The following is a 13,559-nucleotide window of genomic DNA, read 5'->3' as shown; positions in this document are numbered from 1 at the left end:
TGTTATAAGGGGGGGGGCACTGAGGCTAGGAGAAGGGACAGTCGCTTGCTCAGACAGCCAAGTGAAGGCTGGAGTGGGGTTCTAGTCCAGAGCGCCCCTACTTTCCTTGGGGCCTCTGCCACTGCCTCATTCACCTCCCTCCCCGGCATCCCCTCGCCCAACACAGTGCCTGGCACAGACAGGACCTGATAAATGTGTATTTGTTGAAGGAATGAATGAATATGTGTGTCTGCTGAGGTGGGGAGGGGAGCTGCGTCCAGCCTCCCAGGCCCCCAGCCCCCTCCCCGTGCAGGACCCAGGAATCCAAGCCGCCCGCCCTCCCCGCCCCTCTGGGTCCCCTCGTCCTCCCGCTTCCGGCCTTGCAGCCAGTCTTTCCTCTTTTGGGCTCGGTAGAGAGGCTGGGTTTCCGGGGGGAAGGCTTAGGCGGTGACACTGAGCCCAGCCTCCTCCACCCCCCACCACGCTCAGGCCCTCCCTCCCTCCCCGCCACCACCGTCCGCGTTTGGCCGGCCGCGGGGAAGGAAGAAAGGAGCGAAGGAGGCGGAGGTAAGAACCAGGCGCCCAGCGATCAGGGCCGAGCCCCAGGGCCCGGGCTCGGAAATCGGCAAGGCCACGACCCGCGGCCCCAATTCTGCTGATCACGCCTGTGGGAAAACCGCAAGCTGGGCCTGGTGGGGAGCTCAGACCCCCGTGGGGACCTAGGGCTCCGGACCCCAGCAGCCTTGGTGGGGGGCAGGCGTCCAGGGGCTGGGCCCTCAGCCGCCTCCTCCCTGGAGAATTCGGGCAGCTGAGCCCCCAGCCCCCCCTCCCCCAATCCTCCCTGCCACTAGGACCCAGGAATCCATACCCCCCACTTACAGGAGTGGATCCGAGTCACCTCCCAAACCTGGGGTTCCAAACCCCAGCTCCCACCTCTCTCGGTCCCAGGAGTCCAGGGCCCCAGCCTCCCCCCCTGCCCAAGAATCTGAGCCCTCCTACCCCTGGCCTCTCCCAGACCCTGGTCTGGGCACCCACACTGCATTTCCGGGGCCTCCCAATGTTGAATTGTACCCGCTCCACTCGGGCACCACAGGCTGGATCCCAGCCCCTCCCAACATGCTCCAGCGGGCCCCCTGGAGAAAAAGCAGTTAGGCTGACTCCCTGTCTCCTCTTCTGTCTGTATCTCTGGCTTGTCCCCTCTCTCTGTCTCTCTGTCTCTCCCTACCTCCATCCTGCTGTGGCTCTTCTGATCTCTGTGTTTGCACCATCTCTCCCGAAATCTCTTTGTTTTCTCTCCATCTCTGTCTCTGCTGGGAGTCCCCATCTCTCTCTCCTGCTGGCTCCCACCATCCTGTCTTTACCGCTTCTCCTGCTCTCTGTCTGTCCCCGGGTCTCTGCTCTGTCTTTCTGTCTTGCTGGCTCTCTCCTTTGCCTGGCTAAACATCTGACCATCACTGAATCTCCATCTCTCTGTGTCTCTGCTTCTCTGCCTCACTCCACACATCTCCCTTTATCTGACCCACCCCATGCGCCCCCCCCAATGTCTCCTTGTCTCCCCTTTCTCCTTACAGGCATGGATCCGCAGCCCCCTCCACCCGCCCAGGGCAGCCCACCTCACCGTGGCCGGGGCCGGGGCCGTGGCCGAGGCCGTGGTAGGGGCCGGGGCCGTGGCAGGGGGGGCGCTGGAGCCCCTCGGGCGCCCCTGCCCTGCCCGACCTGTGGCCGCCTCTTCCGCTTCCCCTACTACCTGTCCCGGCACCGGCTGAGCCACTCAGGCCTCCGACCCCACGCCTGCCCCCTGTGCCCCAAGGCCTTCCGCCGGCCCGCCCACCTCTCCCGCCACCTGCGAGGCCACGGGCCCCAACCCCCACTGCGCTGCGCGGCCTGCCCCCGCACCTTCCCGGAGCCCGCCCAGCTCCGGCGCCACCTGGCCCAGGAGCACGCAGGCGGCGAGGTCGAGCTGGCCATCGAGAGGGCGGCCAAGGAGGCAGCCGAGTCCAGCTGGGGCTCCCAGGACGCCGGTGCGGAGCAGCCCACCACCGCCGCAGCTGGGGCCGCTGAGGAGGAGGCCGCGTGGCCCGAGACGTGGCCGGCGGCGGAGCCGGCCGCGCTGGCGGCCCCCCCGAGCGCCGAACCCCGGGAGTCGGAGGAGGAGGAGGCCGAGGCGGGGGCGGCGGAGCTGAGGGCGGAGTTGGCGCGGGCGGCCGGACGGCAGGAGGAGAAGCAGGTCCTGCTCCAGGCCGACTGGACGCTCCTGTGCCTCCGCTGTCGCGAAGCCTTCGCCACCAAGGGCGAGCTCAAAGCGCACCCCTGTCTGCGCCCCGAGGGAGAACAGGAGGGTGAAGGGGGCCCCCCGCCCCGGCCCAAGCGCCACCAGTGCTCCATCTGCCTCAAGGCCTTCGCCAGGCCCTGGTCGCTGTCCCGCCACCGGCTGGTCCACTCCACCGACCGCCCCTTCGTGTGCCCGGACTGCGGCCTGGCCTTCCGCCTCGCCTCCTACCTCCGTCAGCACCGGCGCGTGCACGGCGCGCTCAGCCTCCTGGCCCCGCTGCCCCCGGCGGGCAGGAAGGACGACAAGGCCTCGGGTGGACGGAACTCAGGGAAGGGGCCCGAGGGCGGCGAGGGGGCAGAGTGCGGGAGCGCCTCCGAGGGGGGAGAAGGCGGGCAGAACGGAGGGGACGCCACCCCGGCCCGGCCCCCCGCGGGGGAGCCCCGCTTCTGGTGCCCCGAGTGCGGCAAAGGTTTCCGGCGCCGCGCGCACCTGCGGCAGCACGGGGTGACCCACTCAGGGGCGCGCCCCTTCCAGTGCGTGCGCTGCCAGAGGGAGTTCAAGCGGCTGGCCGACCTGGCCCGCCACGCGCAGGTGCACGCAGGGGGCCCGGCCCCGCACCCGTGTCCGCGCTGCCCGCGCCGCTTCTCGCGCGCCTACAGCCTCCTGCGTCACCAGCGCTGCCACCGAGCTGAGCTGGAGAGGGCAGCCGCGTTGCAGGCGCTCCAGGCCCAGGCCCCGCCGTCGCCCCCGCCGCCCCCGCCGCCCCCGCCAGCTGGGCAGGAGGAGGAAGGGCTCCCGCTGCCCATTGCACACATCAAGGAAGAGCCACCCTCCCCGGGGACCCCACCCCAGTCGCCGCCACCGGCTCCCCCTGTCTTCCTCAGCGCCTCCTGTTTCGACAGCCAAGACCATTCAGCCTTCGAGATGGAGGAAGAAGAGATTGACAGCAAGGCCCACCTGCGCGGATTGGGAGGCCTGGCCTCCTGACCTTCACACCCACTCTTGGCCCCTCCATTTGGCCCCCGGTTTGCAATATGGAGGAGGGAAGTCGAAGGAGAGGGCCTCCTGTCTACCCACCCTTCCCCTTCCAGCCCTCAACACTAAGGAGGCGGGGCCCTGGACCGCCCCTCCCTCCCCGTCGCCCACCCCCAGGACCCCTGACTGGCTAGGAACTGCTTGCCCCAGTAGGCCTCTGAAGGCAGGACGCCTTGGAAAAGGAGGCGGAATATATTGGCCAGAGAGATGGAGACTGGGGGGGATCCCCTGCCTGGCTGTCTCCCATTATACACACTGGACACCATCACCTCTTTGGAACTGCCAGACCCTTGGGGTCCCCAGTGAGCAAAGGTCCATCCCTGTCCTTTTGTCTGTCTGTGAATAAATGTGAGTTCGTGAAACAGGAGAGAGTGAGGCTGTCTGTGGGGGCTGCCAGAGGGGGTCTAGGGTGAGGCGGGGTTCATCCAACAGGCTCTGAGCTTGCATTCCAAGCAGGAAGGATCCAGATTCCCACATCAGGGAACGGCAGGGAGGTGCTCAGCCAGCAAGAAACTCGAGAGAAGAATCGGGAGTGTGGCAACACTGGTTACCATCTGCCCAGGCATCTTTGGGGAGCCCCATGGCCCCCCTGTGCAATCTCTGCATGCATTCTTTCAGCAAACATTTGCCAGGCACAGTGCTGGGCCCTGGGGATGCTGGAGATGAGAAAGCCATGAGGAGCTAGAATTCTAGATCCGCACTGCCCAATACAGTTTAGCTGCTAGCCGCACATGGCTGCTTCCATTTAGATTTAGGATGAGTAAATCGATTTAAAATAAAATAATTAAAAAGGTTCAGTTCCTCAGTCACACGGTTTCAAGGTTCAATAGCTCCATGTGGCTGGTGGCTACCCTGTTGGACGGCACAGATCTAGAACATTCCATCACCGCAAGAAGTTCTCTTGGACAGGGCTGCCCTAGATAATAAACCGATCTGCAACAGAGCACCAGGTATTAATAAGGGCTACTGAGAACACTGCATGGCTGGGAAGGAGGGCCCTCTGGTGACCTTTGACCTGAATGAAGAGCTGGGTGGAGGGAAGAGCAGGGACAAAGGCCGTGAGGTAGTTTGGTGCTGCATGTTTGAGAAACCACAAGAAATTGGGGGTGAGGGAAAGTGTCATTTTCTGCAAACCTTCTAATGGTTTTTTCCTCACCCATCTATTTGGGTCTTAAGGAGTGGAGAGGGAAAGATGTGTTCAAGCCATCTTCCTTAAACCCCTTCTCTTTCCTTCTATTGACCTCCTGCCTTCCCCCAGCGCCTTCAATGGCTCTCTCTTTCCTATGCAAATAATGATGACATTGACCACTTAGGTATCTTCATGCGTATAAGGCCAGGAAAAGAGGGGTGAGGTCATCCCAGTTTTCCAGGGCAACAAACAGAGGCTTTGGGAAGGAGGATTGCTCCCTATTGTGATGAAAACACCAGGCAGGGGCAGGGATGGAGGGAGGCAAGCCGGGAACATGGAGACTGAGGGTCTAGGAAGGGAGATGACTGACTACCCAGAGCTTTGCAGAATCCTCCCTGCCTTGGCTGAGCCCTTGGCACTGTGCCTGGCACGTAGTAGGCATTCAATCCATGTTAGCCCGTTTGATTATCGCTGTATCACCCAGGGCTGGATGTAGGGGAGGCAGTGATGAGTGAGACCACCTGGGCACCAGCCCTCATGGAGCTTACAGACCAGCAGAGGACGTGGACAGTAATCAAATACTGGCACAAATAAATTAGGGTTTCCAAATGAGACCGGTTCTTCCACAAACTAGGTCCCGTAACAGCCTCAGATGTGGGGAGCTGGGGTGTGCTTTCATGACGTCAAAGCTACCTCCCTCCTCAGGAAGCTTCAGTGGCTCCCTATTACCATATCCAAACATGGGCCACCATTTAGCGAGCACCTACCGTGGCCAGACACCTTTTCAGCTCAATCTCATTGATTCAACTCATTGAGGGAGGGGATTATATAGCCCAATTTACAGAAGGAGCAAACAGGATTAAAGTTAAGTCATTTGTCCTACTTTGGAAATCACTACCATGAATTGAGCTCTTTGTATTCAATGAGGTGCTTTGCGGGGAGGGCTGAAAACAGGGGTTGGCGCCGGTGAGGGAGTCATTGCTGTTGTTGCTTTGTTATGATTATTTCCCCAGGCTGGTGTAAAACTGATCTCAGGGAACCCTCACCACCCCACTGGGGATTAGGAAACATCCTCATCACTTTCTAAGGGCAAGACAGCACTCAGAGAGGGGGTCCCTTGTCCAGAATCTCATAGCTAGGAATTGGCGATGTGGAATTTGAGCCCAGGCTGGACAAACTCCATAGCCTGCGCACCCTTAGCCAGGCCAGTCTAATGCTTAGGATTAGCCCCCTCTTTGCCTGCATCCTGGTCTCCAAGCCCCAAGGCATCATGCCCCACCCCTCCTGGGCTTTGCCCACCACCTGCCCCCTTCCCCGCAGGCTTACTCTGCCTGGAGGATCCACTGCATCCGGAGAGAAACATTCCTAGAACAAAACACAGAACTTAGGGTGAGAAAAGGTCTCTAAGGATAGAGCCCAGTTCTCCCGTTTTGCAGACGAGAAGACTGAGCCCTAGACATGTGGGACAGACACAAAACATGATAAAACACCCAAAGGGTCGCTATTATTGTGAAGAAGTGCTGCTGGTGTTCATGAATCAGACCTTGTAGCTTGTCTTGCCCTGTGCTGAGCATTTTACATATATGACCTCAACCACATGTTCATAATCATACAAAATACATTTTTAAAAGATTTTTATTTATTCATTTGAGACAGACAGATACGGGGTGGGGGGGCGGAGAGAGAGAGAGAGAGAACATGAGGAGGAGAAGAGGCAGAGGGAGAGGGAGAAGCAAACTCTCCGCTGAGCAGGGAGCCCAAGGCGGGGCTAGATCCCAGGACCTGGAGGACCTGGAGATCATGACCTGAGCCAAAGGCAGACGCCCAACCATCTGAGCCACCCAGGTGCCCCACAAAACACATTTCTTGAGTACTTAGCCTACAGCTCCTTCTAAAGGGATTGTGTGGATTAGCTCACCTACTCTTCCCAACAAGATCAATTGATAGATGCTATCCCGGGCTGCGTTTGTTTCTCTTAAACAGCTTGAGATATCATTTGCATACCATAGAATTTACTCATTTTAAAGGCACTCAGTTAGGACACGTCCACCCCAAAGATCTCTTGTGCCCACGAATAGTCACTTCCCATCCGCACCCCCAGCTCCAGGCAACCACTGATGTATTTTCTGTCTCGACAGATTTGCCTCTTCTGGACAGTTCCTATAAATGCATCATACAATATGTCACCTTCCGTGTCTGGCTTCTTTCACTCCACACGCTGTCTTTAAGGCTCATCCACGTTGTAAGTTTTATGAGCACTTCATCCCTTTTTATGGCTGAGTAACATTCCATTGTATGGATAGACTGCGTTCCGTTTACCCACTCATCTGTTGGTGGACCTCTGGGCTGGGTCCGCTCTTCGGCTGTTGTAAATAGTGCTGCTGCGAACATGCTTGCGGACACAGATTTTATTCTCTTGGGCAGATTCTCGGGAGCAGAATTGTTAGGCTCTGTGAGAAGCTCATGATACACTTTTTAAGAAACTGCCAGACTGTTTCCCAAAGTGGCTGTACCATTTACAGTCCCATCAGGGATATGTGAGGGTGAGGGCTCCCCATGGGGGCTCCATTTTCAGGAGAAGGAAGCCCAAGATCTCCTGGCTGGTAAGTAGCAGATCTGGATATGTCTGAGGGCATTGTGGTTCTAAAGCCTGTGCTCTTAAGCCTCATGCAAAGATTCATTCTTACCCTATTATTCCTCCCTTCCTTCCTTCCTTCCTTCCTTCCTTCCTTCCTTCCTTCCTTCCTTCCTTCCTTCCTTCATCCTAAAACTACCGAGCTGTTGGCTATGTGCAAAGCACTATTCTGGATGTGGGAAAAACATCAGAGGGCAAATAGACCAGGTTACACTTTGGCAGGAGACACAGATAGACAAACTCAGAACACTGATTCCACAAGTATTTACTGAGCCTCACTATGTGCTGGGCACTGTCGGAGGCGCCGTTCACCCTCTGGTTAATGAAATGGACACAAATCCCTGCCCGCAGAGGGTTTCTATTCTACTGGCAGGAGGCCGACAGGAAACCATAGTAAGCAGGTAACCTATATAGAAAACATCTTAGGAGGGGGATGCATGCACGGGGACGTGTCCCGGGGAGGGCACAGCTGATGCAAAGGCTCTAGGTGGGAATGTGACTGGTGTGTTCGGGAAGCACAGAGGCCACTGGGACTGGAAGGAGAGAGAGACAAGGAGGGAGCGAGGTGGAGGGGATTAGGGAGAACTCGGGAGTCCAGATCCCATAGGGACTCGAAAGGACTCTGATTTCCACTCCATATGCGATGAGAAGAGAGTCTCTGCCACAATGTCACTTCCCTTTTTCCTTTTAACATTTGAAAAAAAACTTCTTTTTAAAGATTTGATTTATTTATTTGAGAGAGAGAGAGGGAGAGAGAGAGAGCACAAGCAGGGGGAGGGGCAGAGGGAGAGGAGGAGCAGACTCCCCGCTGAGCAGGAAGCCCAAGGGGGTGCTCCATCCCAGGACCCCGGGATCCTGACCTGAGCTGAAGGCCGGCGCTTAACTGACTGAGCCACCCAGGCACCCTGAAAAAAAATTTTTTTAAGTAAACTCTACACCCAACATGGGGCTCAAACTCAGGACCCCAAGATCAAGAGTGGCATGTTCCACTGACTGAGCCAGCCAGGTGCCCCAACATTTGAAAATTTTAAAACACATAGCAAATGGAAAGAATTCGACACTAAATGGGTATCCTCAACCCTTAGAGTCTACAGTGAGCATTTTGCTCTATTTGTTCATAATGAACCTGTCTATCCATCTATCTTTTCATTTACCCATCCATCAGCCTATCCACCACTCATCTTTAAAAAAATTAATCAGGGGCGCCTGGGTGGCTCAGTCGTTAAGCGTCTGCCTTCAGCTCAGATCATGATTCCAGGTCCTGGGATCGAGCCCTGCATCGGGCTCCCTGCTCCGCGGGAAGACTGCTTCTCCCTCTCCCACTCCCCCTGTTTGTGTTCCCTCTCTCGCTGTATCTCTCTCTCTGTCAAATAAATAAATAAAATCTTTAAAAAAAATAAAATAAAATAAAAAATAAAAAATTAATCAACTTCCCTTTTTTGAGCAGTTTTACATTCACAGAAAAATTGAGTGGAAATTGCAGACAGTTCCCGTATATCTTTAAAGAAATTCATTTCAAAACAATTTGCAACTATTAGGTCACATCACCCCTAAACACTTCAGCATGCATATCATAACAAGATATCAAATATTTATTTAAGCTTCTTGTCCTTGGTAACATTTAAATACAGTGAAATGCATACAGTCTACATGTTATCAATTGATACTTTTGAGAAACACATACTCCTGAATAGCACAGACCCCTCTCCTGGTTTAACAGATGCCCTCTGGCTTCTGTTTGGAGAATCAGTTGGTGGGGAGTGGGGCAAAAGTCCTCTTAAGCCCACATGGTTTGCTTTTTAAATAACCTTTTAGCCTTTTATTTTTAGAATAGTTTTAGGTTTATGGAGAAGTTGCAGCAATTGTAGAGACTTCCCGTGCATCCCTGAGGCAGGTTTCCCTCCTGTTATCATATGACCGGGGCACATCTGTCAAAACCAAGGAACCAACACCATAGAATGCTATCAACCAAACGCTCTGCACTACTCAGATTTAGCTCATTTTCCCCTGATGCCCCTTTTCCATTCCAGGATCCTACCCAGGATACCACATGGCCTGTGTCCTGCCTCCTCAATCTCCTCTGATTTGTGATCATTTCTCAAACTTGCCTTGGTTTTTGATGACCTTGACAGTTTTGAGGAGTCCTGGGGAGAAAGCCCAAAGCCAGTGAAGTGCCTTTTTCAGCACATCCTCGGGGTGCGGGTGGGGGCCCACACGTATCCACATGACTTACCACTGAGGACGCTGCCCTCCATCACCTGGCAGACAGTGACCCCTCCCCCTTTCCGCTCTGTGCCCAAGTCACTGAGTGCAGCCCGCATGGAGGGGCAGGAGAAGCATCCAGATACAATTTTGAAGATTCTTCTGTCCCCTCTCCTTCCCCCTGTTTATTCATTTATGCAATCATTTATTTGTATCTATACGGACTCAACTATGTTTCTTTTGTACTTAGGGTGATAGTCCCATAGGATGGTATTTATCTCATGTAAATGCCTATTATAGTCCCCTACAACATTATTTATTTCATTGAAGCCCACCTGTTTTATTTTTTTAAAAGATTTTATTTATTTATTTGAGAGAGAGAGAGCATGAGAGGGGGAAGAGTCAGAGGGAGAGGCAGACTCCCCACTGAGCAGGGAGCCCGATGTGGGACTCGATCCTGGGACTCCAGGATCATGACCTGAGCTGAAGGCAGTAGCTTAACCAACTGAGCCACCCAGGCGCCCCAAAGCCCACCTGTTTTAAAGCCAGGTGCCATCAAGAGAGAATAATGCTGGGGCGCCTGGGTGGCTCAGATGGTTAAGCGTCTGCCTTCGGCTCGGGTCATGATTCCAGGGTCCTGGGATCGAGCCCCACATTGGGCTCCTGGCTCAGCGGGGAGCCTGCTTCTCCTTCTCCCTCTGCCTCTCTCCCTGCTCATGCTCTCTCTCTCTGTATCTCTGTGTCTCAAATGAATAAATAAAATCTTTAAAAAAAAAAAAAAAAGAGAGAGAATAATGCTAACGGAGAAGCAGGGGCTTCTGGCGGGTGCTGTGACTTCAGTTACGTGGTCCCGGAGGGCTTCTGGGAAGGAATAATTTGAGACTTGATCCAGATGAGCTAGGGAACTGAGCGTGTGAATCAGGAGCTGGGACACCCTCCCTTTCCAGAGGGGCTCTGAGGCTCCAAGGGACATCCAGCGATGACCAGGTGGAGCTACGCCTCCCTCCGGGCACGGCCTACTCCCAGCCTCCTGGGGGGCGGTTTGGAATTCAGCCTCAGAGGCCAAGCCCCGCCGCCTCCTTGGCCTCTTATCTCACCACACACGGCACTGTGCCTGGCACAGACCTGCGCTGCATAAATATTTGCTGCCACTCACCCAGCTGCTCGAGCCCCAGCCACCCTCCTTTCCCACCGCGGAACATTCTGCCCTCCTCCCTAATCGGCTCTTTGTCTCAAGGTCGGGGGGGCATTGCTGGCACCGGGTATGGAGCCTCGGAGAGGGAAGTGACCCACCCAAGGTCACTGGGAGAAGGGGGCCAGAGAGAGAGAAGGAGAGTCCTTCCAGACTGGCCACCTCCAAGCTTCTAATATCAGGATAATAACTGTAGCTACTCTTCACCATCATGCCCATGTTCGGGGACCTGCAGGCCACACGCATTAGCTGCAGGTTCCCAGCACCCACCGGGCTTCCTCCTCTCAGCCTTGGATGGGCAATTCCTCTGCCTGGAATGACTCCCCTGTCTGCCCCTTCAAGCCTCCTCTACGAGGCCCTCTCTATCTCACCCCGCCTCTATTAATCCTTTGTTGTAGGCAGAATTCTCAGCTGGATCCCAAGATTCCTGCTGCCCTGGTGCCCATGCACCTCCTCCCAGGGCCAATCTAGGAGCCGCTGTGGAAGGACTTTGCACACGGCACTAGGATTCCAAATGCACACGGCACTAGGATTCCAAGTCAGACAACAGGGATGGAGCGAGAGGGCATCATGCTAAGTGAAATGAGTCAGACAGAGAAGGATAAATACCATACGATTTCACTCATATGCAGAATGTAAAAAACAAAACAAACAAAACAGAAACAGACTCATAAAGACAGAGAACAAACTTCCAGCTATAAGAAAAAAGAGATGAGGGGCGCCTGGGTGGCTCAGTCTGTTAAGTGGCCAACTCTTGATTTCGGCTCAGGTCATGCAGGGTCGTGGGATCGAGCACTCACCACAGAGTCTGCTTAAGATTCTCTCTGCCTCCCCCTTTTGCTCCTCCCCCTGTTTATGTGCACATGTGGTCCCTCTTCTCTCTCTCAAATAAATAAATCTTTAAAAAAGAAAGTCAGAGAGGGCGCCTGGGTGGCTCAGTTGGTTAAGCGACTGCCTTCGGCTCAGGTCATGATCCTGGAGTCACGGGATCAAGTCCCGCATCGGGGGGGGGTGGTCCCTGCTCAGCGGGGGGTCTGCTTCTCCCTCTAACCCTCTTCCCTCTCGTGCTCTCTGTCTCTCATTCTCTCTCTCAAATAAATAAATAAAATCTTTAAAAAAAAAAAAAGAAAGTCAGAGAGATGAAAAAGTACAGCATGGGGAATGATACTCAATAATATCGTAATAGTCTTGTATGGTGGCAGGGGGTGACTACACTTCTTGTGGTGAGCGTTGTGAAAGGTATACAATTGTCAAATCACTACGTTGTGCACCTGAGACGAATATAATATTTTATGTCAATTATACTGCAATACAATTTTTTTTAAAAGATTCCAAATCAGTTGATTTAAGCTAGGGAGGGGATCTTTGGTGGGCCTTGCCTAATCAGGTGACCCCCCTAAAAGGGACAGGGCTCTTTCTGGAGCTTGAGGGGGATTCCACAAGAGGGAGATTCTCCATTCCTAGCTTTGAAGGAGGAGAGGACCCCGCCCCAGGGGATGCAGGCAGCCTCTGAAAACAGAGTGGATTCTGCCCAACAAGCAGCAAGGAAATGGGAATCTCTCAGTCTTCCGGAAGCAGAGAACCCCAACATTCACACGTAGGCTTCTGACTCACAGAAACTGTGAGCTAATAAGGGGGTGCTCTTCTAAGCTGCTGCGTTTGTATCATTTGTTACACCCCACAGAAAACACCTGCAATCTGTAATCTGTTTTGTTTCCTTCATGGTGCTGGCTGTCAAAAGTAAGTTGGTTTCTTTGATTGCTTCCAATATGTCCATCCACTGTATTAGTTTGCTGGGGTTGCTGTAACAAAGTATCACAAGCCAGGGGGCTTCAAACAACAGTATCATCTCACAGTTCTGGAAGTTAGAAGTGGAAGATCTCAGGGCCATGCTCTCTCTGAAACCCCCAGGGGAAGCCCTCCTTGCCTCTGCCTAGCTTCTGAGGGTTTGTCCGCCATCTTTGCCTTGTAGACGCCTCACTTCCTTCTCCACCTCCATCTTCACGCACCGGTGGCCTCCCCTGGCCATCTTTCCACCCTTTCCTGTGGGAGAATCGTGTAGGAACCCACCTTCCTCCAATACGACCTCCTCTTAATTAATTTCATCTGCAGTGACACTGTTTCCAAAAAGGTCACATCCTGAGGTACTGGGGGTTCGGCATATCTTTTTTGGCGGGGGGCACAATTTAACCCACAGCGCCATCCCTATCCACACGTGCGGTCTGCCGGGGTGCAAATCTTGGCTGGGTGTCCTGGGTTCCTAGAGCCTCGAGTATCGCCTGGCACAGTGTAGATGCTTAAAAAGACTGTTTTTGCTAAATCATCTGATGAATTACTTCTCAGAGCCTCTTTACTCATCTTTCGGGTGAGGATAAAGCCACCATCCTCCCTGTTTTCTTCTCATTTGCTAATGTGTTTGGTTTACAAATTGGCCTCTGACCACCCCTCACTAGAACAGAAAGGTGCCTGTGTGGCTCGTCCCTGTGTCTCCAGCGCCCAGCACCCTGCCTGACACACACTGGATTCACAGCAAATAACTGTCCAACAAATAAATGAGGTTATAATCTACCCCACCGCCACTTTACAGAAGGGGAAACTGAGGCTTACTTAGAAAGGTGAAATGAGTTGGTCAGGGTCACTGTCACTGCTCCCGCCTTCCGATCACCTGCTGATGCTTCCCATTGGCCGAACCCAAACAGAAGCCAGATGCAGCCCAGGTGATGCAGTCGGAAGGGGTCACCTAGACAGAGAGCAGACAGAGGGACAAGGGCAAGGTAGTCAGCACATCCAGATTGCCTTCTGTGGAAAATCTCTCAGGGGCAAATACACCCAGAAGAGGAATCCTCAGACATGGGGGTCCCGCTTTCACTCAGGTCTCCCACCTTGCTCACCGAGAGGCTGCACCAGCTTACACGCCCCCCAGCAAAACCCCAGGGCCCTCTTTCTCCACGTGCTCAACCACTTCCTAACTTCTGCCCGCCCAGTGGAATCTGCCCTCGGTGGTGTGCTGTTGGGGCGACAGGGAAGCAGCCTGCCCTAGATGCAGGCAACAAGGGGCGCATTGGCCACAGAGGAAATAAAAACAAGAAGAAAACCAAACGAAACGTTTGGTCCA

The 13,559-nt window shown here is 54.5% G+C and overlaps 1 protein-coding gene across 1 annotated transcript; it reads left to right on the top strand.

The window, feature by feature from the left end:
- The first annotated feature begins 457 nt into the window (after positions 1–457).
- On the top strand, positions 458–3,648 carry ZNF579 (zinc finger protein 579). The gene is made up of 2 exons (XM_036096818.2): positions 458–546; positions 1,551–3,648. The coding sequence occupies exon 2, from the start codon at positions 1,553–1,555 to the stop codon at positions 3,236–3,238; it is 1,686 nt and encodes a 561-aa protein (XP_035952711.1). The 5' UTR covers positions 458–546; positions 1,551–1,552; the 3' UTR covers positions 3,239–3,648.
- The last annotated feature ends 9,911 nt before the right edge of the window (positions 3,649–13,559 follow it).

The sequence above is a fragment of the Halichoerus grypus genome, chromosome 15, assembly GCF_964656455.1.
Source record: "Halichoerus grypus chromosome 15, mHalGry1.hap1.1, whole genome shotgun sequence".
Taxonomy (NCBI): domain Eukaryota; kingdom Metazoa; phylum Chordata; class Mammalia; order Carnivora; family Phocidae; genus Halichoerus; species Halichoerus grypus.
This window is presented reverse-complemented; position numbering and strand designations above follow the sequence as displayed.

Coding starts and splice junctions, on each gene's coding strand:
- ZNF579 (XM_036096818.2), top strand. CDS start 1,553: ATGGATCCGCAGCCCCCTCCACCCGCCCAGGGCAGCCCACCTCACCGT.